At 37.5% G+C, this 24,173-nt stretch overlaps 1 protein-coding gene across 4 annotated transcripts in view; it reads right to left on the minus strand.

Annotated features, from left to right (window-relative positions):
* The window catches only part of CNBD1 (cyclic nucleotide binding domain containing 1), a 409,712-nt gene that overhangs the window by 196,637 nt on the left and 188,902 nt on the right, over positions 1-24,173 (minus strand). For 2 of the 4 annotated variants that reach the window (XM_070630351.1, XM_070630348.1), the window contains one exon: positions 2,466-2,569. In XM_070630351.1, coding sequence (XP_070486452.1) covers positions 2,466-2,569 — 104 coding nt within the window. Of the gene's footprint in view, positions 1-2,423; positions 2,570-24,173 lie in introns of all 4 variants that reach the window. The other 2 variants (XM_070630350.1, XM_070630347.1) reach the window with 1 other exon arrangement.

Here is a 24,173-nt window from a genome sequence, read left to right on the forward strand (position 1 = left end):
TCAGAAAACCGAATGAGTGAAGGCTGAGTGAGTAATGGTAAGGTTAGGGAATTGCCTTAAATAACGAAGCTCCAAAGAACCTTGGGCCAGAAGAGAGACCAGAAGGTGCGCGCAGCTGTGTGGGATCGCAGGCGAGAAAGGGAAGCCCCAGCAGCAGATTGAAAGTCAGCAGCCTGGTGATGAGGGGCACCTGGGGGCACTTCAACCAACAGCGGAGAGAGGAAAGGCACACAGGAATGAAGAACACGGAGAGAGAACCACGGCGGTTGGGCTTGTTTCTTAAGAACAAAGCAATTTACAAAGGTCAGATGTTTAATGAGTTGACTGCTTTGATAGTGAACCAGATCTGAGCTGTCAGAATTAGATGTCTTACAAATTCAAGAGAAGGACTTTAACACAGGTAGATGTAAACAGAGACTTCTAAATTTTTTTAAAGTATTTGAGAGTATGCCCCATTCAAGTGTGAGTTGGAATAGCTTATTTTAATATAAAGAAATTAAAGTTGATATTTGTCAAAGAATGAAAGTTCATATTTTAATAATCACCTGAGTTATTGATACCATCAGAATACAATATTTGCTTCTAATTGTAATTTTAAAAGCTTTAAAAAAATAAATATGTGGTTACAAACACTAACATGAACACACATTCATTGTGGAAAATTCAACACAAATACATGTAGAAGAAAGAATTGCTCCCCTTCACTGCCCCTCTGCTAAGGAAACAATTTTAGAGCTACCTACTTTTTTTTTTTCTTTTTCCTGAGGAAGATCCACCCTGAGCTAACATCGGTGCCTGTCTGCCTCTATTTCGTGTGTGGGGCATGGCCACAGCATGGCTGGCGAGTGGTGTAGGTCCACACGTGGGAACTGAACCCAGGCCATGGAAGTGGAGCGTACCGAACTTAACAACTAGGCCATGGGGCTGGCCTCAAATTTTTGTATTTTTGGAATGTCCTTCTGGATCTGCTCTTACATATTTTTTACTATATATTTTTTATATATGCGCACACATAAGTATATATAATTTCTGAGTTATAAATCTGAAGTATTTATGAAAATATGATCAATTGATCATAGTATTTATATAATTCCTCACTTGTCTTATTTTTCTTTACTGCCTTTAATAAGTTTTCACATCAATATGTATAGATTTACCTCATTCCTTTTAACCACTGCCTAGAATTCCATGGAACAGACATATCACAGTGTATGTGTACTCTTCTATTAAAGCGCATTTCAGTTGTTTCCATATTTTTTACCATAATAAATATAATTTCAGGGATTTATGACAAAACAAATTAATGTTTTAATTACTATCCCAAGCCAATGGGAAAGCAATGCTGAAAGTTTGTTCTTTCTTTCCCTTTAAAATCATTTTATCCTCTGCAAAACTCCTATGATTTAATTTTCATTGTTTGATGTCAGATTAAATGAAACTAATTATGAGAGAGGACCATTGGAGGAAAACTCTCAAAATATGTAAATGTTTTCAATAGACACATGTTCTCCAAAATTCCAGTTAGATTTTAAATATCATGATCCTGACATGCACTTTATACATTAAGGCTAAAGCTTGTTTGAAATTTAATTCTAAGAAATACGCTACACAATATTTTGTGCCTTAGGGTCCTCAACTGTAGAGAATAATAATAATAATATCTAGTATTATTTGCTACTGTGAGGAATAAATAAGGGATATCCCTAACACTAAGAATGTATTAAATAAATTTGGTCCCTCTTTTCTAGTAGGTACTTGATAAATGCAAAAAGTGATGTTGAGCTCTGTTGGTTTGGGGGGAAGGGTGTGACTCTGTGCTTGCTTATTTGTATACTCCCCCCAAAAAATTAAAATATAAAATACTTCTAATCGTATACCCAATATGTCATTGGTAAAGGGACTTGAAATTAAAATTGGGAAACTAAAGTCCGTCTGGAAAGGTTTTCTTCCAATATCTAGATCAGTTCCTGGATCAAATAATCACTTTGACCACTTGCTGTCTTAACTATGAAAACCAATGCCAGATTGTTATTAAATGTGTAAGTCAATGAGTAGTTTTCAAAGTACAGTCAGTCCCCAGACTGGCAGTATCACCTGGAATATTATAAGAAATGCAAATTAAGCCCCATGCAGACCTGCTGAACCAGAAACTTTAGGGGCGAACACAGCAATATGTTTCAGTGAGTCCCCTAGTAGATTCTCATTCAGGCTCAAGGTGGAGAAACACAAGTGTGTACCTTTAAAACCTAAGTACTAAAATGTGAAATGTTATCCATTTCAATACTTACGACCTTACAAATGAAATACATCCAGTAGTACCTTTTTAACATGTCAAGTGAAATTATGAATATCATGATGATAGAGAACTCAAAATAGTGACGTGCATTTGATCTTGAATATTTCCCTCCTTCTCAGCCTGTTACCTGTGCTGCCTTTTACCCAGGTTTCGGAAATGATATTCTTACTAAGTATTTTCAGATGCTCATCACTTAGCTGAGACGTTAAATTGGGAATCGTTCTCAGCGTCCTCCACACCGTGTTGTGTTCAGACGGTGTCCTGTGAACAGGCCTTAAAAAAAAAAGATTGCAAATTGAAAGACCATGGCATAAGTACAGAGAAACAAATAAACCAAAATATCCTTTCTTTTTGAGCTTCCAAATTTGAATTTCCCTTTAATTTAAGAGTTGCTTAAGGATGCTGTGATAATATTCTATTTCATCTTAATAGTCAACTTTAGAATTTGCTCTCCTTCCACATTAAGTTGCACCTCTGTGAACCTTTAAGCTTTAGGAAATTACATAGTCCCTTTTTTCTTTTCTTTTCTTTTCTTTTTATTTGGTGAGGAAGATTGACCCTGAGCTAACATCTGTGCCAATCTTCTCTTTTTGCTTGAGAATATTGTCCCTGAGCTAACATTTGTGCCCATCTTCCTCTATTTTGTATGTGGAATGCTGCCACAGCATGGCTTAATGAGCAGTGTGTAGGTCTGTGCCGAGGATCCGAACCCACACCACAGGCCACCAAATGGAGCACGCAAACCTAACCACTACTCCACCAGGCAACTCCCATAGTGCCTTTAACTTCTTTTTATAGAAACCAGTGCTTCAATAGTAAGCCAGTATCTTTTTTTATTGGTAATTATAATAATAAAGACCTCTTTTGGATAGCAAAATGGTTGATGTTTTACCCACTGTTTATTCTTGATCCTTCTAAGTACTGTTAAAGTTGGATCAATTGACACTGTAAAGTAATGTTTAAGGATATAAATTTTACGTGAAAAGATGCATATGTAACTTTAAATAAAACTTAGTTATCATGTGATGGATGATACTTATTATTCACTTTTAATCATAAGGTCACTATTTAATAAATATAATACCATAATTAATATACAGAATTCACCTTTTGAGATTTTAGGATCTCAAAGGACTAAACTAGCTGTCATACCGTTGCTAAATGCTTAGTATTTTTCAATTTTTTTGCAGTTTTTACAAATCTCTTTTGAAAAATCGGTCTAGCAGCAGAAAGGGAATTTGCAGTATTCAGATATGCAGGTTTGCTAGAAGCATCCTAGTTTAGACATCCCTGTTGGCCCATCTGGTATGCATGCGTTTGTGTGCATGTTTACTGGATGACAATATAAATTTTGTTTTTATTGTGGGTTGTAGCAAAAGAAGAAGTTGGAAAATCACTAGTTTAGTAGATAGCTTTAAGAAATAGTCTTCAGAAAGCAGGCTACCTGCTTAACATCATTTAAAATGTGTATGTACTTCAGATACAATAAAAAAGAATTAATATTCAGAAATGGGATGGTGTCATAACCAAAACCTAAAATACGTGTCATTCATTTAGCAACCAAAAAGGAGATGGCAAGGAAATAATATCACAGACTGAAAATGGAGAAACTTTTTTTTCGTGGAAAAACATTTGATATTTTAGTTGCCTACAGTAATTTGGAAGGCAGACCAAGTGCCCAGGAAACCCGCTGCTTCGTAGAAAGTGGGAAACAGCCAGAACGGTCTCAGGCTCTGTGTGATCAGTGTGACTTGTTTATAGCAATGTATGAATAGCTGGCTAAAATAGACGAGTTTTCAAGCATAAATGAAAAGGAACCGAGAGGATCCAGAAATGTGGGGCATGAGTGTATAAGCCAAGTGCTTCTCGATCCCCTACAGCAAGAGCGGAATGAAAAGGACTTGACGGTCAAAGGTCTATCAGGTTTTCTCAATTAAATATAGGCACAACCTTATGGCAAAGGTTTAATTAAAAGTTTGGCCTTCCCAGCCCAGCCTATTGTTTCAGAAGACCCTCAGGCCTTGGCTTTGGTTTCTGGAATGTGGGAGATATTGAAGACAAATAGGTTAGAAACCTGATATGTTTTTGAATGATTTGTATGCCCCTAGAATCCAATATTATGGCCTAATAAAACTTTAATTTATTGAACTTTCAAACAAAAGAAATTGTGCCACATTCCTCAGTCTTCAAGGGAGCATATTCTCCAATGCTCTGACGAGGTTTGTCTATGGGGACAAGAGACAAGAGAAAAACTCTCAGATGGTGGAAGCAGGAGAGATTCTCTCAAAAAACAGATCCAGAATCTAATTTTAAAAACTTCTAACCCCATTGGCCCAGCAAATTAATATTGTTGCAAGGAATCAACGATTACAGTGTTTCCATGTCTTCCTTTTTCTGAATGTGGGTTTTTGTGGTAGATAGATAGCCAATGCCTGTCTCCACCATTGTACATTGTGTACAAGGATAGCGACAGATAATTTACCTACCCGGTTTTTATGTTAGCAGACCAGGAGTAGTAATACTTATTCCTGAAGGAGAGGAGGGTATTTTCTCCAAGATCCAGAACTTTGAGAAGCAGTAATGGGTGAAATTTTAGATTTTGTCTTTTGGTGAGAGAGCGAGTATATTATACGAGTTGGAAACGGATATGCACAGGTAGATGGTAACCAGAAAGAGGCAAACTATAGAACAGACTTTAGCTGTTCTATCGAAAATTAATTTCCCTTATTTCTGGACACATGGTTCGAATACATTTCCAAGACACCCTTGTTGCGGCCGTGTGACTGAGCTCTCGTCAATACGAAGTGAACAGTGACAAAAGTAAAGCATGGCCTATTTTATGGTCAAACTTTAAATATTCAATTTGAATATGAAAAGAATGCATATGCTTATCATTTAGGTATAAAATCATATATATGTAATATATATAAAATATATGTAAAATACATGTAAAAATATGTAAGCACATCATGTATATACATATAGAGAGAGCAAGCTGTTTGTGTCTATATATACATATAAACAAGTGCTATCATAATTTTAGCACTTACTATGTGCCAGATACTGTTTGTATAGATAAAATATATAATACACTTTCTTATAACAAACTTATTCCCATTTAAAAAATAGGAAAACCAATGCACAGAATTGTTAAATAACTGGTTTACGATCCCATGACTTTCGGTCGGGGGCAGAGCTAAGTGGCAGTGGTGAGGACCCTGGCAGTTTGGCCCTTGATTACATGTTTGAGAATTCAGCTCCTGGCCAAAAAAGTGTGATTTGTTCAGGCTTGACCAGAGCAAGTACCAAGGCTTTGCCTGGCAGGCCTCCTGGGAGAACGTTGCCCTTCCTACAATAGATGGTGCACAGCCAATGCATTGCGGTCTCCAGAAGGGGCTGCAGTTAAGGACTCGGGCGCCTGGGCCAGCCATGCTCCTATGCCTGTCTGCATTCCTAGTCCTAGTCTGAGCTCCTCCACTTGGAGGTCTCCTCATTGGAGAGCCTAGAAGCCACCTTTCCCCACTCTGACTCAGCACTCAGCATCTTTCCACTCCTAGCCCTTTCTCCTTGCCCTCATCCCAGCTCCCAGGCCCATAAAACCGCAGGAGACTTTTGTTCAGGACTCTCTCAACAATGAGACAAGCCTGCGTCTGAGCTGATCCACCGGACTCTTGGCTGATGCGCCCTTCCACGGAGGGGAAATGGGACAGGGAGGCTGACGCTTTCTCCTCTTTCAGATTCTCACTTCTTCCACCACAGTAAGTGATTAAAGCCTTCTCTGTTACTTCCATTTGGCTTTGCTTTAATCAGCAACCCTGACCACCAGCTGCTCAGCTCTCTGGCCCAGCTCTCCTGAGCTCCTGATTTCATCCCTACACTATGCTATAACCTATTACTCTCTGTTATTCTGGTCCTCTATGTCTCTCCTCATATCTTATCCATTTGGTCTATATATTTCTTAGCTGTCTCAGTAAAAACCCCATCTAAAGTTATGGATTTATCTCTTGCTCTCCAGAGTTCAGTCAGTTGCTGTGTTGCATATCTGAAGCCTACTGGGAAATAAGAGACAATACAGATGCTCTGCAACTTATGATGGTTTGACTTAAGACTTTTTGACTTTACCACGGTGTGAAAGTGATACGCATTCAGTAGAAACCACACTTTGAATTTTGAATTTTGATCTTTTCCCTGGCCAGCAACAGGTGATATGGCGTTCTCCCATAATGCTGGGCTGCGGCACTGAGCCACAGCTCCCCATCAGGCACCACCATTATGAAGGTAAACAACAAACACACTTACATCCATTCTGTACCCAGACGACGTTCTGTTTTTCCCTTTCAGTACAGTACTTAATTTCATGAGATATCCAAACTTTATTATAAAATGGGCTTTGGATTAGACGATTTTGCCCAACTGTAGGCTAATGTAAGTGTTCTGAGAACATTTAAGGTAGGTGAGGCTAAGCTAGGATGTTCAGTAGATTAGGTGTGTTTCAACTTAATATTTTCAACTTGCAATGGGTTTATAGGGATGTCACCTCATCGTAAATTGAGAAAGATCTATATCTATATTGGTCTACCTCCAGTTCCTGGCACAGAGCTCCTGAAACACACATCTGCTATTAGAGGTATTGTGTGTGACAGCAAAGGAAGACAGCACATTTTTTCTAGACACTCATGTCATTAGATGAATACAACAGTCAACCTTTACCAGTGTAGATGAGTTGTCACTGCTGTTACCTGCCGTCAAGTCAGCTCCAACTCCTGGCCACCCTATGAATGAATGCTGTCCACAATGTCCTGTCCTCACAGCCCTGCTCAGCTTCTGTAGACTCATGCCTATGGCTTCCTGTGTGGAGTCAATCCATCTCTTATTTGGGCATCCTCTCTTCCTGCTGCCTTCTACTTTTCCCAGCATTATTGTATTCCCCAAGGAATTGTGCCTTCTCATGATGTGCACAAAGTAGGACAGCCTCGGTTTTATCATTTTTCCATCCAGCAATAATCAGACTTAGTTTGCTCCAGGACCCACTTGTTCATCTTTCTGGAAGTCCAGGGCGTCCGTAGAGCTCTCCTCCAACACCATGTTTCAAATGAATCCATTTTTCCACGTCAGCCTTCTTCACTGTCCGGCTTTCACACCTGTACATAGTAACTGGAATACGATGGTGGAGATAATCTTGGCCTTGGTCTCTAATGACACTTCCTTACACTTGATGCTCTTTCCTAATTCTTTCATTGCTGCCCTTCTGAGTCTCAGACTTCTCTTGAGTTCTTTGCTGCGGTCTCCACTTAAACTGATGACTGAACAAAGGAGACAAAATCTTTAACAATTTCAACGTCTTCATTGTGTTAAAGATGTGTATTTCTTCTATAGTCATGATGTTTTCTCTTGATGTTCAAATGTGGTGATGCTTTGGCACGTTCTTCTTTCAATTTTGTCAGACATCATTTCAAGCCATTGCTGCTTTCTGCCAGTGAGAGGGTGTCATCAGCATATCTTAGATTGTGGATATTTCTTCCTCCAGTTTTCATTCCTCCTTCATCTGAATCTAGCCCAGTTTTTCACGTGATATGCTCTGCACACAGAATAAAGAGGTAGGGGGATAAAATACACCTTGTCTGACACCTTCGTCTACAGGAAACCATTCTTTCTGTACGTTTTCTGTCCTGAAGTGGCTTCTTGTCCACAATACAGGTCACACATCAGGACAGTCAAGTGCTGAGCGTGACTATTTCTCTCAGAGCAGCCCACAACTTTTTATGATCCACACAGTCAAAGGCTTTACTGTTATTTATAACACATAGACTAACCTTCTTCTGAGATTCTCTGGATCACTCCAGTAGCCAATAAATAATCGCAATTAGATCTCATGTGCCTCTCCCTTTCAAAGTCCATCTTGGATATCAGGCATTCCTTGCTCCATATGAGGAAAAGGCCTTTGCTGCAGCACCATGAGCATCACTTTACTTGTATGGGACTTAAGAGCAATGGTCCTGTAGTTACTGCACTCTTTGGCATCTCCTTCCTTGGAGATTGGGATGTATATCGTTTCCAGTCTGTAGGCCATTGTTTTGTTTTCCATATTCGTTGGCATATTCTTGTTAGGATTTTGACAGATTCAGCTCCTGTGGCTTGAAATAATTCTATCCGTATCCCATCTACCTATGATGATGTATTTCTTCCCAGTGCTTTCAGGGCAGCTTTCCCTTCACTTTCCAGAATTACGGGTTCTTCCTCATAGAGATCTTCTTCAAAGGCAGCTGCCATCCTTGAGTCTGTTCTGCATAGGTCTTCAGTGTACTGTCTCTACTTTCCCTTTACTTTCTCCAGATCAGATAATGTGCTTCCCTGTTGGCCCTTCAGCATTCCTAATCTAGGTTTAAATTTCCCTTGGATTTCTTGAATCCTCTGGAAGAGACCTCTTGTTCTTCGTTTTTTGTTGTTTTCTTCTATCTCTTTGCATGGGCCATTACAATAGTCCTCTGTGTATTAGTCGCTGGAAAACTGCGTTCAGTATTCTAACCCACTTGGTCATCTTTCGCTTTTGCTTCTTGCCTGTCCTTGACAATTCTTAGTGTTCCTTCTGTCATCCATCTTGATTTTTCTTTTCTTTTTACTTGAGGCATTGTCTTTTCACATTCTTCCTTAATAATATCCTGGTTTCAGTCCACAGTCCTTCTGGTTCTCAGTCAGTTAAGTTTAACAATGCAAATCTGTTTTTTATCTGTACTTTAAGTTCATTGGGAGTGCTGCTTATACTATGTTTTAGCATTGGGACTCTTTCAGTCTCTTCTTCAGCTCTACTCTGATATTTGATCTGAACCATTTGTGGTCAGTTCCACAATCTGCTCCTGGTCTTGTTTTGGCAGAGAGAATATAGCTTCTCCATCTCCTGCTTCCAATTACATTGTCTATTTGATTTCTATTTTGTCCATCTGGTGATGTCCACGTAGACAGTTGTCTGTTCGGTTGCTTGAAGCATGTATTTGCTATGCACAGATTGTTGGCTTCTCAGAAATCCTCGAGTTGGTCTCTTGCTTCATTTCTGACCTCTAGTCCAAATTTTCTGATGACATTCAATGTTGCTTTATTTCCTACTTTTGCGTACCAGTCACCTGTAATTATCAGCATGTCTTGTTTTGATGTATGATCAATTTCTTCTTGGATATTTGCATAAAAACTTTCAATGTCATTTTCTTCAGCATCTGTAGTTGGAGCATAGACTTGGATGATGGTTATGTTAGTAGATTTTCCTAGAAGTCTGATTGTTATTATTCAGTCAGACCTTGCAGCAGAGCCCCTAACTGTGTCTGCTACATCCTGCTTCAGCATTAGAGCCACTCTGTTTCTTCTGAGTCTGTCATTTCCAGAGTAGAACACTTTATAGTCATCGGACTGAAAGTGTCCATTCCAGTCCATTTTAGTTCACAAACACCAAGCATTGCAATGTTTACATATTCCACTTCTTGCTTTACAATTTTGAGTCTGCCTTGGTTCATGCTTCTCAGTTCCATGTTCCAGTTGTGTGTGTGGTACAGCATTGACTTTCCTTTCACCTTTGTGCACTGCAGCTGCCAGTTGTCATTCTAGCTTTAGTCTAATTGCATCATTAGCAACAATGCTAATTGCACTTGTTCTCCGCTCTTCCCCAAGAACTGCTTGAGTGCCTTCCAACCTGGGAGTCTTATCTTCCAACACTATCTCATATTTCATTTTGGACTGTCTCATTATAGGGTTTTCAAGTTAAAAAGCAAAAAAACTTTACAAGAAAGAGATGGATAAAAAAAGGAAAGGACAGCAGCAGTTTTCCATTGCCTTCTGCTGCACAGAGTGTGGGTCCAAACCACATGTGCTCAGGTCTGTGATGTCACAATCACCAAACACCTATGAAATGTAGGCACCCCTGCAGGATGGATGAGTAGATTAACATTTTTTATCAAATTGGGGAGTTTTTGGTCATTTTTTCTTAAAATATTCTCTGCCCCTTTTCCCTCTCCTCGCCCCTCCTCCTAGAATTCCCATTATGTTGATTCTGGTATTCCTGATGGTGTCCCACAGGTCTCCGAGGCTCTTTTCATATTTTTCATTCTTTTTCATTCTGTTCCTCTGACTGGATAATCTTAACTGATGTAACTTCAAGTTTGCTGAGCCTTCCTTCTGCCAGATGGAGTCTGTTGTTGAACCCGCATAGTGAATTTTCTATTTCAGTGATTGTAATTCCCAACACCAGAATGTCTATTTGGCTTTCTTTTTTTTACAGTTTATATCTCTATTGATATTATCTATATGATGAGATATCATTATCATACTTTCCTTGAATTCTATAAATCCTGTATTCCCTATAGTGTGCAGCTACCTAAGTCTCTGCTGTGGATATTAATAAACAGAAACCTCATTAAAGTAGAGTTGAGAAGCCAAAAGAAGGAGCTCTCATGCCTTCTGTCAACAGCAGAACCCGACAAGAAGAAAGACGGCTTCTTCTTGTCCAGAAGAAGCTCAGCCACTGAGAGACTGCCACAACTCAACTAATGAGAAGCCACTACACTTTGAACTCCCAGCCTCCTGCAGTGGACACTTCCACTTCCCTTTCCCCTCTACAAAAGAATTTCTCCTCCCCTTGCTGCTGGGGACTTGCATGTGGCTCACTATGGTTGCAGACCCTGAATTGCAATTCTTTGCCGATCCCAAATAAATCCATTTTTCCTGCAAAAAGTAACTGACTATCTATTTGTTTAAGATCAACATTGTTTATTTCACTTAGTAGTCTTCTAATAATTGTTCAGAGATGAGCTTAAATGCCTGAACCAGTGAGTTCCCCAACTTTTGCTGATGCTCTGGCTGAGTGTTGTTAGGCTTTCCTTTAATTGTTTAGACATATTTTCCTTTATTTCTTTGAACCTAATCATAATAATTGATTTAAAATCTTGGTCTATGAAGTCCAACGTTTGAATTCTTTCAGGACACTATTTGCTGTTGACTGCTTTTTTCTACACATGGGACACACCTTTTTGTTTCTTTGCATGTCTCATAATTTTTGTTGAAAACTAAACATTTTAGATAATTTAATATGACAACTCTGGAAATAAGTTTTCTTTTCCTCCTTGTCAAATAACAATGCCTTGTGAGTGGGGTCTTCCAGGGAGCTGCCAGACAAATCACATCGAGGCAAAGCTCTGGGAGTGGGGTTTTCGAGGAGTTGCTAATCAGTCTGCTCCTCCAGTGGCTGTATAGCTGCTGTTTTGCAAGACTGCCACAGAATTGGAAAAACAGGGATTAAAATACGTCAAGAAAAAAAGCCATAAACCCTTCTCTTCCTACCAAGTTTCTGCCATTTTTCTTTAAAAAACTCTCTGAATATTGTTGCAAGCATTTGATTAATTTTCAGAGCTCTGAAAAAATTTATCTTGACAACTTTTGCCACTATTTCATTGAATTTATGAAGGAGCAGATATACAGAGGTCCTCACTCTGCCATTTTGGAAGTCCTGCCCTCCGCATTGAGTCTTAAATCCTCTGATCTATAGCAACACCCATAATTTCCTCCCACAGCTCAAGGTCAACAAAGATTTCAAGCACCTAATGAACAAGGGGTGAGGGAATCACATGTGACCACTGGGGGTGGGACAATCAAAAATATTTGGGAAATAACGCTACTGAGTAACAGAAGAGATTAAAAGAGATAATGTTTAAGAGTCTGGAAGTCACTTGAAAATTATAGCTCTTTATCAGTTTGATAAATGAATGGGCTTGTAACTTACATATTCTAACTAAACATGTAAAACGTTATTTCCTACAACTAACCTAATCTTGCTCTAGAAATCCTATTCCTGATAAATTCCTATTTTTCTGCTTCCTTCTGCCTTTCCTACATGGGCACTTAACTTTCAAATATTGGGAATATCATACTTGGACCGTGAAGAAACAGAAAGGGTGGTCACGCACTCATACCATCTATCCTCCTATTACCACCATTTCTACCTTGCTTGTGCTGCTCCGTTTGGGCACTGGTCTTAAGGGTTTCCCAGGCTACACCCTGTCAAATAATCAGCACTTTCCACAGTTCTGAAATTACCTAAAACTCTTCAATTGATTCTAACATACACCTCTGTGTTTAGCATCCTCAGGAGGGTAAATCAAGGCATTCAGGTCTGAATACTTGGCTTCTCCTGGCCCTCCTTCACTTCTCTTCCTTTACCTCTCTTTCTTCACTCCTCTCTCAATCTCTACCTTTATTATTTGGCAGGAACATCTTTTACATGAATCATACTCACTCCCTGAAGAGAGCTTTCCGGCCTACTCTTGATATAGACAAGCTGCAGTGAAAGAAATTAGATTAACAAAAAGTAAAAATTCATACATTGAGAGGTGTTCCAAAAGCTATAATGCCCAGACTATTATTCATAGTAAGGAGTTGTTTTTTCAATAGTGTCATTATTATCATTATCCTCATTATGAATTAACAGACTACATACCACGGTGTGAAAAAAAAGTTATTTCCTGTATATTTTCATTTACTCACCTTTATCTCTATTTCTAGCCCCAATTCCAGCTAATGACAAAAAATCATAATCTTAGTATATTCCAAGTATTTGGAAGCATTTCAGTTGGAAGCAAAATAATTTCAAGACTTTCCTTTCTATTCTTCTCTCTCCTAGTGATCCTCTCAAACCTAGAAGCTTATAAAGAGTCTTGACAAGGATGTATCTGGCTTCTGATCATCAGCATCTATGTTCATTGGCATCTGCTGAGTTGTAACTACCATGTACAGCCATTGGCATGCATGCTGGCACACACTGAATTCCTAAATGTTTCAAGCTATAGGTGCACGTGATCAATATTTTGTAAAGCTCTGTAAACCTGTTGACTTTTTCATTCTCAGCTGATTCTTCACACTTATTGCTGGTAAGGAGAGAGTTTGCTTCGGTGACCATCTCTGAGACCATGGGATACGGGTTAGGGCTCTACTCTTAATGCCTCTGTACTCCTAATATAATTTACTCACATTTATTCAGATGTGCAAAGGAAATGGAGCTTCTGTATTTTTCTTCAACTGATCTAATCTTTCTGATAGCTACTAATCTACCAGGTTGAAGAGTAAAACAAAACAAAACAAAAAAATCCTTGTGCTTGTCTCTTAACAGTATCACGTGTCTTCTCATAGAAACAGTCTCCGTTCAACTTAAATGTTGAGGTCACACAAAGTTTAGCTTCCTATGCTGGCTGGTCTACAAGGCCTTTCTTAGAGAACTTAGACTTTCTAGTAAAAGTGCTTAGTCTTCCAGTTTCTCCACTCACAATTCTTCTCCCCAAGAAGGGGCATAAGTCTATAAGGGGATTGACTGTGTCTTTGTGGCAGTGGCTAGAGGAACACTTGGTCTGCATGTGCTAAAAATTTTATTGAAGCAATATAATTGACTTATATTACAGAACACATAAACAAAGCCATTAAGCTTCAGTAGGATATTTGCCAATAAAACAATAGTAAATCAGAACACTCAGGTGCAAATAAGGGGAGAAAGCAGTGGTGAAATATGCTATAAGAAGCAATATTTAAGCTGACGATCAAAGAGGTTAATTTCCTCAAGGACACAAAGCTAATAATTATTAAAAAAAGAAATCAAAGTACAAAAAATTGCTGAGTGAAGAACAAATTATGTTGCTAACACAAATACTCACACACACACAAACACAGACACAATCCCTGAATTTAAATAGAGTAATTCCAGACTTTCAGGATTAATTAATAAACCAAGTAATAGAAAGAAAACCCAGAAAGTTTCCTGCTTAAAATAGGGCCAAATATTATGTATAGAAAGATACACACGATATCCTTAGTCAGAATATTAAAAATTGAACCTAAGTATTCAATAATAGAGTAATGTTTAAAGTGTTTGACCACATTTTTCTCTAGAAGATATTATTTAGCTTGTTACAGAATCAGGCACATAATGCAGAATTCTACATAAAAACATAACCCTACAATATCGGTGACATGTTATTAGGCAAACGTTGCATTATCACAAATGCATCAGAAATACTTATTCAAGGGGAAAGACTATAAGGAAATCTTAACAATCTGTTTTTACAATGAAAAATGCCTAATTAAAATATTCACTTCAGACACTCAGTTTTGTGAACCATGACTTGATTCAGAAATGGCTACTTTCTCTAAGATTGTTTCCATTAAGTAACTGATTTTAAAGTCTCAATTTATGTCTTCAGTAATCTCCATCACCTGCTTTCCTCATCAGTTACAAGAAAAGAACTATGTACTAGGCCAGACACGAAACAATAATTATCAGGTTTGTTTTATTTCATTAAATTCTCATTCCAAATTGTCGAGTATATCTTGGCAAAGAGCTGAGTGTTCTCTGTGTTAATATTTAATTTTTTACACTTAATTTAAAATGCCTCGGGTGTTTAATTGGAAGGAGTATCTGACCATCCAGGTATGAGAAATCCTGTTGAGACAGCTTCCTGTTCTTTTGCAGTTAAATCAGAAAAGGGAAAAGAAAACAAAACAAAACAGGAGTAATTCTGATTGCAAGAAAGATTTCATTCAGGAAGATTTGCCAGAAGGTGCAAGAAAGTTTCTAAAAATGAAAGCAAACTTCAGAGAAGCTGTTTAAGTTTTACTTCTCAATGACTTATAAACATCAAAGAAAATAACTCTAGGTCCTGTCACAAAACAATCAACTTTTCATTGGAAGTGAAGAAATCTGGGGAGAGAGCTGAGTCACATATTTGAAAAGCTGCCAAATTAAAGAGGGATTAAGATTATTCTGTCTGGCAATTTGAGTAGACATTGTAAAGGGGCCATTTTTTTCCAATTTAAAAGTACAATTAAAATATTAAAAACCATAAAACAGATGCTTGGGGAGGCGTACACAAAAGTGTTAGCAGCTTCTCAAAGCCCTTCTGCGGCTTGAGTTCGTACTTTCTTTTAATGATGGTTAAAAATAACCAACCAGACAGAAATGAGCATGAGGCCGTCTCCTGTGCTGCAGGAAATTTGATAATTCCTCTCGTATCCCTGAGAATTGGGGGGAAGCTTGTGTTTCTCCACCCGTTGCTTATTGATTTACGATTTTCACTGCATGTTTAATCTCTGATCTTGACAGCAGGATGTGTTGGGTCAGTTTTATTTCGTTTTCCTTTAAATTATATCTTATAATTTGTACATATAAGATTCAGGTCAGAAAGAGAAGAGATTACCATTTGTTTTCAATTTTAAGCATTTTCACTAATGCTATCACGATTCTTTTTTTCATTTTTATTTATTTGGGGTATTTTTGAGGAAGATTAGCCCTGAGCTAGCATCTGCTGCCAATTCTCCTCTATTTGCTGAGGAAGACTGGCCCTGAGCTAACATCTGTGCCCATCTTCCTCTACTTTATACGTGGGACGCCTAACACAGCATGGCGTGCCAAGCGGTGCTATGTCCGCATCTGGGACCCGAACTAGTGAACCCCGGGCCACCGAAGTAGAACATGCGAACTTAACCACTCCGCCACTGAGCCGGCCCTGACATGATTCTTTATACAAGGACTGGACAAGAGCAGTGGTGTTCAAACACACACTTACACACACAGTCACAGAGCACTTTGTTGACTAAACCTTACATAGAGTATACACGAATAAAGTCAATAAATCAGAACTGCACTAATTTAAGGAATGGGAGGATAGGTCAGTCTCCATATTAGACACACTTCTCCCTGACACATACACCTGCAGGAGCCATGAGGATTCGATCCACAGGGCTGACAGAAAATTACAGGAGATCTGAGGTTCCTTTCAACACGGATATCCTACTATTCTAATGAGTTGATTTCCCATTATATTTTATTTTCTCTATATTATACGATTATAAGGAATTACATTTTTCTAATCCAATCTCTTCCTTTTAATATAAGAAAGTTGAGGCTTAGATATATAAAGTAACTTGCCCAAGGTCACATGGATAATAAATTCTGGAGCCAGGATTTTATCTGAGGCAGCCTCACTCCCAAAACTAGGTTCCCATCCGCTTAGTCACCACACTAAGTCAAATCTTCATTACAGTGGATTTCATTTATTTTGAGTTATTTGGCTGAGTTATGTCAGGCGTTGTTCTGGGTTTTGTTGAGTCTGACAGATAAAATAAAGATAAAAAAACACACAGTTTTAAATTTAAAAAAATTGGTACAAATGTGAATATTTATTTAGAAAGAGAAGAAAGCACAACAAATTACAAATTTTTAAAAGCTGGATGATTTTAAAATATCACCAAATCCAGAAAAATATTACTTTTATTAATTATTTGCCTAAATACTTCTATTACATTTATTTTTCTAAAATTTTTACTGCATTTTTATCTCTTGGTATAACAACAATTTTGTATCATTTGTATTAGAAGAATAGAGTCTTTTCTCGAGCTTGGTTGGTAGGATTTTTAAAATTATTTTTAATAATTTAGAAATATTTCTTTTAACTTCACAACTGATTATTAGTAACATATAAATCTTTAGGATTCCTGTCAAATTTTGGAAAATCTATAGTCACATTTCTTTCTTGTACGGGCTGTAAGATTTGAAAAGTTTTTCCACAGATTCAATTCTCTCCCCACACATTTCAAAGCATGTGCCACTCCACTGCCTGTGTGTTTCTGGTACCAGGTTCCAAAGAATGGGTGTGCACAGTAATGAGAGCTCTGGTCCTGGTTCTTCATGCCAAGATGCTGTTGAGTCCACTCAGTGTGTGGTAGGGTTACTGCCGACAGCCCTTCATACTCGAGCACGGCTAGCAATGACCTGCACATATGGCAATGACCGAGAACCAAAAATCGCATCCCACTAGACCAAAACGAAATGTACCTCCAACTCAATTTTTCCCCAAACTGGACCCTCAAGATGCCTGAAGCCACTCCAATGCCAAGTACCATGAAATTCGAGAGTAAGAAAAAAAGGTTGGCAGACGATGGGAAAACAAGCAATTACAGTTAAAATAGCTTACTTTTGCAAATTTTACAGAAATGTCTGAGCATGTGGATGCATTTCTAGAGCCTCTCCCAGGGTCAAGCAAATCAAATGACAGGCTTGAAGTTTAAGCTTGATCACCTTCAGGGTAAATCTGCCTCTGATTTAAGGTCCAGTTGTTAAGCAACAAAAACAACAGAAGAAAACAGAATCAGTAATCAGGCTGGATTAAAAACTGAACGCTGTGGATTTGGGGTGAAAAGAGGTAGAAAAAACCACCAAGTGAAGAACACAGAGCAAAGTAAAATTATGAGCCTGAATCAGATGCCCTTGAGGAACTGGCTCAGGTTGCCAATTTGGAAGAAAATGGTAGAAATGAGGGTGTGGATCATTAGCTGGGGACAGAATACACGGGAGTCTGTTACATCCGCTTCCCTCTGTCCCTGGAACATGTACCCTGTACACCCAGACCCAGAGTTCCTCAAGGATCTCAAAAACTTTCTGTAATTTGACGGCCTTCTGATGGGGGGATGCACAAACACTTTCAGAAATGGCACAGCCAACATTCCTGGGTTTTAGCAGGTATGTAACATCTGATCCAATGTTCTGTGATCCTCAGATTAGTGGGATCGAAAAATCCAGCTAAAAAGATCACTTTAATGAAAGGACACACACACACACATACTTTGGGTCTCCTTAATGGTTTTAAAAGCAGCATGTATGAGTTACAAAATTATTTGAAACAGTTAAAAAAACAATGATTTTTCCCCCCAGATGTCATTTATTTATCCATTTTCCTCATGTTTTCAAGTTGCCCAGTATGAAATTATTTGTCTTCAATCTAGTCTGTACTTGAGTTTTTCTTGAATCACTAGTTACTAACATGCACTTCACCTTTAGTCTGCTTTCTCATTTAAATTGCCTAATCAGTCAAGCATGAATGAACAGAATAACAATTGATTTTATCTGATCACCCAAATTCATATGACGAATGTTGATTACTATCAATTTTTCCAGAAATTGGGTTTGGTCATTCATGGAGTGCAGGCATGAGAGTCATGGCACGATTTGGGTTCTTTTTGCTATTCCTACACACGGTCAAAATGGAAAGATGAGTGATGGCAACTTGAACTCTTCATTCCAAGTTTAAAAAGAAATAAACTCTGCATGATTAGAAAATAAATTATTGTTTTAAATGCCTCTCTCTCGTTTGGGGAGGATGGTTAGGCTTTTACTTGTGGAGGGAGAGAAATTAAAAGACATGTTGTGAAACATTTACTTCACCAGAGTAAAATAGCAGATTTCCTGTCATGTCACAAGTACAGGATTGAAGAAGATAATAAACCAGGCTGCTAATTGGATTTATTTTTATAAGAAGGGGGTCATAAAATAAGTTTCAAATAGCTTGATTTATGTATGTATTTGTGATTCCAACACCAAACTTAAGAATTCCGAGAATCCTCCAGAAAAGCACCTCATCAAAAAGCAATCCCTCGGCATCTTTCACAGACTCAGTGGTAAACACCAGCCACTCCAAAAGGGCATAAGTAATACTTGTATTAAGCATACAAAATACTTCAAAAGTTGCCTGTAATCTCGCTTCCGGAACACACTCAGCAGCAGCAAGCAAGATCATCATGGATTACTGAAATACACAGATGTTTAGAACTTTTATTTAAGGTTTTCTACATCTTTTGTGCTTAGACATTTGAAGAGCTGCTTCCAAGACACAAACTGAGGAGACAGACTTCTCTATAAGAGAAACTGACGGGCAATTTTGTTGGAAATCTTAATTATTCTTAAGCCCCCCTATTTCGCTTTTCTGTGTTCAAAAGGATATAATAACTACATGTTAGATTCAGAAGGCAAGCAATAGCTTCTACCCACATTTTGGAGTTTTGAGGTCAGCTGAAAAAGAGCCTCTACTATCTGACCATTCATTCCTTAATTTTTTCAGCAAATAGTTTTGTGCAATGGTTAATTTTCAGGTACTATTCTAAATGTTGGCATGCAACAAAGGAAGAGACAAATGTGAAAATTCAGAAGGAAAGTTCGACATTAAACGCAGCTTATGTCTGTGAAAGTGTTTTGAACGGTGGAGCACTGTGCTGCACGGAAAGTAATAAACAGACACACTAGTGAGGGTCAGAAGTGCTTCCCGGAGGTGGTGGTGTGTAAGCTGACCCCTGAAGATTCAGCTGGGCAATGGCACAGGGAGGATGCCAGCATTGCAGGCATGAGGAATCTCACAGCCAAAGGTCCAGAGTCAAGTATTCAAGAAATACTTGGTGAAGAAAGCCCGAAGAGGTGGGAACAGAGAGGACAGTGAGGAAATTGGACGTGGTGAGGCCAAACTGATAGGCAAGGTGAATCCCAGAGGGCATTGCAAATCTTGTGAACAATTCTAGACTCTGTCATAGGAAAGGCAAAGTCGGCCAAGGGCTGTATTAAGAAAAATAACTGAGCCAGTTTGCGGTTTTGAAGTTCACTTGGGCTACACGGAGAGGATGGATTCGAGCATTGTGAGACCAATGCACCGGCATCAGTTAGAAGGATACGACAGCAGGTTGCATAATGAACAGTTCCATTAGCAGGTCAAGTTTTTAAAATTCATTTGGAGTATATTTAGGGAACTTAAGGGGGTCAAGCAAAAGGCAGTACAATTCAACGTCAGGCAGGTAATTCATCCTTTCACAGGAGTAACGCTGGTATCACCAGTATCATCAATATCACAACGGAAGGGACTTCCTCTGTCAGGCTGACTGGTAACACCAGTTTGAAATTTTTCCACTCCAAAATAATCTATGTTTCATGTCCAGAATTTCTGACTACATTTAAGTTCCTGTCAAAATGCTAGCCAGGAAAAATGAAATATAAGAAATACCCTATAATTCCCCTTTTAAGCGTATCCTTTGGGATATGCTCTATCCTCATCTAATGTTAGGACCTTGGAAACCTACAAATTTAAATTTTATTAAGTTAGTTCTAAATTTTCCACAATTTGAGGGGAAATATGTGCTTAGAGAAGCCACAAATAGTCACAAGTATCAGACTGATGGATGAATGGATAGATAGAATTATAGACATACATATAATTAAAATATTCATATAGCTGTATTTCCACATCTATCTACAGAAATATTCATATAGGTGAAGATATGTAGACATATGGATATATATCTATAGATATTGAAGTCCATATCTAATCTAAATCTATATATATCTGTGATATATATACACATATACCATAGATATTGAAATATAGCTATATAAATATTTAAATTTTTAAATATAAAAAATGTTGCCTTTTTGAAGATTCATAAGAAAAACGATAATATACAGAAAATCTCTTAAGCATTGAAGAAAAAGAAAAACTAAAATATTGCATGATATTGTCAATTATGTACTTCAATATTTGCTTCTTGGCAGGAAAAGTCTGACACATGAATTGATTTTTTTAAACGGATATAATAATGCATTTTTATTTCCTCTGTGATGCATAAAAATCTTTGAGCTAAATTTGATGCTAAGACACACCAACTAAGTTGGCTCAGGTGGTTAGTATATCTTCCTTCCACTTTTAACTAACTTTTGCTTACTTGTTTCCCTTTGAAAAACAACATTGTCATATACATGCCTTTATTAGAAACCACACAAAACATTTTGGAAATATGACTTACACTATATATTTCACTAACAAATTTAAAGTAGGAATTTATTTTAATAAATTTAAAATAATAACTAAATTTATAATAAGTTTAAAATAGGTTTAAAACTTTAAAGTAGGGCATTGATCAAAATGAAATTCAAAGGACAGATTTTATTTAGTTTTTCCCAGTTAAACAGAATCCCTCCTCGTTTTTTGTTTGCCTTTTTTGTTTGTTTGTTCTTTGACTTTGGAGAGAGTTGAAGTGGATATGGAGACAGGGCGATGGCTAGGACTGGAACTGGTCAGAAAGTGTTTTGGGCTCTTGATTTGATTGGTAGTTGAAGAGAGAGAAGTACTTAGAAGACCACCAGTTTCCTGACTTATAAAGTTCTAAGTATGGTGGGGCATTTACTGCGATGGGGAAGTCTTCAGGAGACACAAGCTTAACAGCATGCACAAGGGTGCAGTTTTAGATCTGGAAAGTGAGGTACACCAAGTGAGCATATCAAGTAGGTAGTTAATTATAAACAAATCCAAATCACTACAGGAAAAAAAATTAAGTAGAATAAATTCTCTGGGCATCTTCTAGGTAAGATGAATTAACAGGAACTAGATTTACTCTCCTGCCTGAAACAACTAAAAAAGGAGACAATATATATAAAATAATGGTTTTACAGACATGGAACATCAGGTAAAGGAAAATGGTGATCCCTGGAAACAAGATATAAATAAAGGTAAGACCTGTCATTTCCCCACTGTACACAGGAAAGGAATGTCTATGCTGCAACATGGGGAGGGGGAACCCAGTCTCCTAGAACTGAAGAGACATCAAAGAGTCAGGGGAGGTTAAGGTAGCCAGAGTTCTCAGAAAAAATTATTGTAAAGGAGAAAAATGCAGAGAGAGAGAGAGAGAAAGAGCTCCAGAGATTTGCACAGAGTACCTGTAGAGTCTTAATATTAATCACTGTTTGTGTATGAATAAATTATCACATGCTCAGAAACAAACTACCTAAAAATATTAGAGGGAACAATATCTGGAACTCACCAGGTCTAGGAATAGTTCCTTTTCCCAGAAGGTGGAGTGAAAACATTATAATTCATAGGACACAGGATAGAATATTCAAGAGGGTTTTGCTTTAGTCTTAGGAAAAATTGAGCACTAGACTAAATGCTATTCTGATCCTGCCTAACAAAACCTAAAATCAAAATTTGAAAAGATCAGCATGTTTCCGATAAACTTAACTAATCCTGGAATAAAGCTCAAAATTATAATACAAAAATATTCGGCACCCAATGAGGTAAAAATCGCAATGACTGGCATCCAATCAAATATGACTAGGCATGCAAAGGAGCAAATACCAATGGAACTTCAAGGATAGATAACGTACAATTATAGTTGCAGACTTCAACAGCACTCTTTCAAAAACTGATAGAAAAAAATACAGAAAATCAGTAAGGCTATAGAAACCCTGAACAACCTGATTAACTAATATTTATAGAACATTTCCCCCAACAAGAGAATAATATACATTCTTTTCAATTGTACGTGGAAATTTCACCAAGACAGATCATATTCTGCACATGAAATGAGTCTCGTTACATTTATAAGAATTCATATCATAAAATGTATATCCTCAGAACACAATAGAAGTAAGTTAGAAGTCAATAAGAGCAGGTTCTCTGAAAAATTCCCAAATACATTTGCAAACTAAATAACATGCTAGATAACCCATAGGTCAAAAAAGAAATCCAAAAGAGAATTAGAAAGTATTTTGAACTAAATGAAAATGAAAATGCAACATATTAAAATTGATAGGATGCAGCCAAAGTAGTAGTTACAAGGAAATATATCACTAAATGCCTATATTAGAAAGGACTAGAAGCAATGACTCTAGCTTCCACCTTAAAAACTGGAAAAAAAGAGAAGAAATTAAATCCAAACTGAGCAGAAGAAAAGGAATATTAAAGATCAGAGTAGAAACCAAGGAAGTGGGGAAACCCAGGAAATCGATGAAATAATGAAATCAAAAGCTGGTTCTTTGAGATCAATAACTGTGATAAACCTCTAGTCATACTGAGCAGGAATAAAAAAGTGAAGACATAAATCCAACATCAGAAATGACAGAGATATCTCTACAGATTATTTGGATATTAAAAGAATAACAAGCGAATATTATGAGCAACTTTGTGCCAATAAACTTGACAACTGGATCAAGTGGATAGATTTCTTGAAAGACTAAAACTACTAAAATCTCACCCAAGAAGCAAGCGATAATTTGCATGGCAATGTATCTAATAAAAAAATTAAATTTCAAATTTCAAAAGTAAATGAGAAAACTTTGGGAAGGTAACAGAAATGTTATCCATATTTTGTATATTATCTTGATTGTAATGATAATTTTACAGGTGTACACACTTGTCAAATGTATCAAAATGTACACTTTATGTGTAGTTCACTGTGTTAATTATAACTCAATAAAATAGCTTTTAAAAAAAATGAATAGATGCTTTTGATTCAAAATCCAGACATAGCCGTGTCTCTCCCCCAAAATGACTCTTTAAAATAGGTAGATTGGAAAGGAAGAAGTGAAACTTTCATTATTTGCAGATGACATGATTTTTTCTACAGAAAACCCTAATGAATTCACTATAAAACTTGTAGAAATAAATGAATACAGTCAAGTTGAAGGATACAAAATCAACATACAAAAATCAGTTGTGTTTCTATACACTAACAACGAAATAGCAGAAAGAGAAATTAAGAATACAATCCCATTTACAATTGCAATAAAAAGAATGAAATACCTAGGAATAAACTTAACCAAAGAGGTGAAAGATCTGCACACTGAAAACTATAAAGAGTTGTTGAAAGAAATTGATGAAGACACAAAGGAATGGAAAGATAACCCATGCTCTTGGATTGGAAGAATTAACATAGTTAAAATGTCCAAACAAAACAGCATGGTACTGGTACAAAAACAGATACACAGATCAATGGAACAGAATCAAGAGCCCAGAAAAAAACCCACACAGACAGACAACTAATTTTCTACAAGGAAGCCAAGAACACACAATGAAGAAAGGAAAGTCTCTTCAATAAGTGATGCTGGGAAAACTGGACAGCCACATGCAAAAGAATGAAAGTAGACTATTATCTTACACCATGCACAAAAATCAACTCAAAACGAATTAAAGACTTGAATGTAAGATCTGAAACCATGAAACTTCTAGAAGAAAACATAGGCAGTACACCCTTCCACATGGCTCTTAGC

This window comes from Equus przewalskii, chromosome 8, assembly GCF_037783145.1.
Source record: "Equus przewalskii isolate Varuska chromosome 8, EquPr2, whole genome shotgun sequence".
Taxonomy (NCBI): Eukaryota; Metazoa; Chordata; class Mammalia; order Perissodactyla; family Equidae; genus Equus; species Equus przewalskii.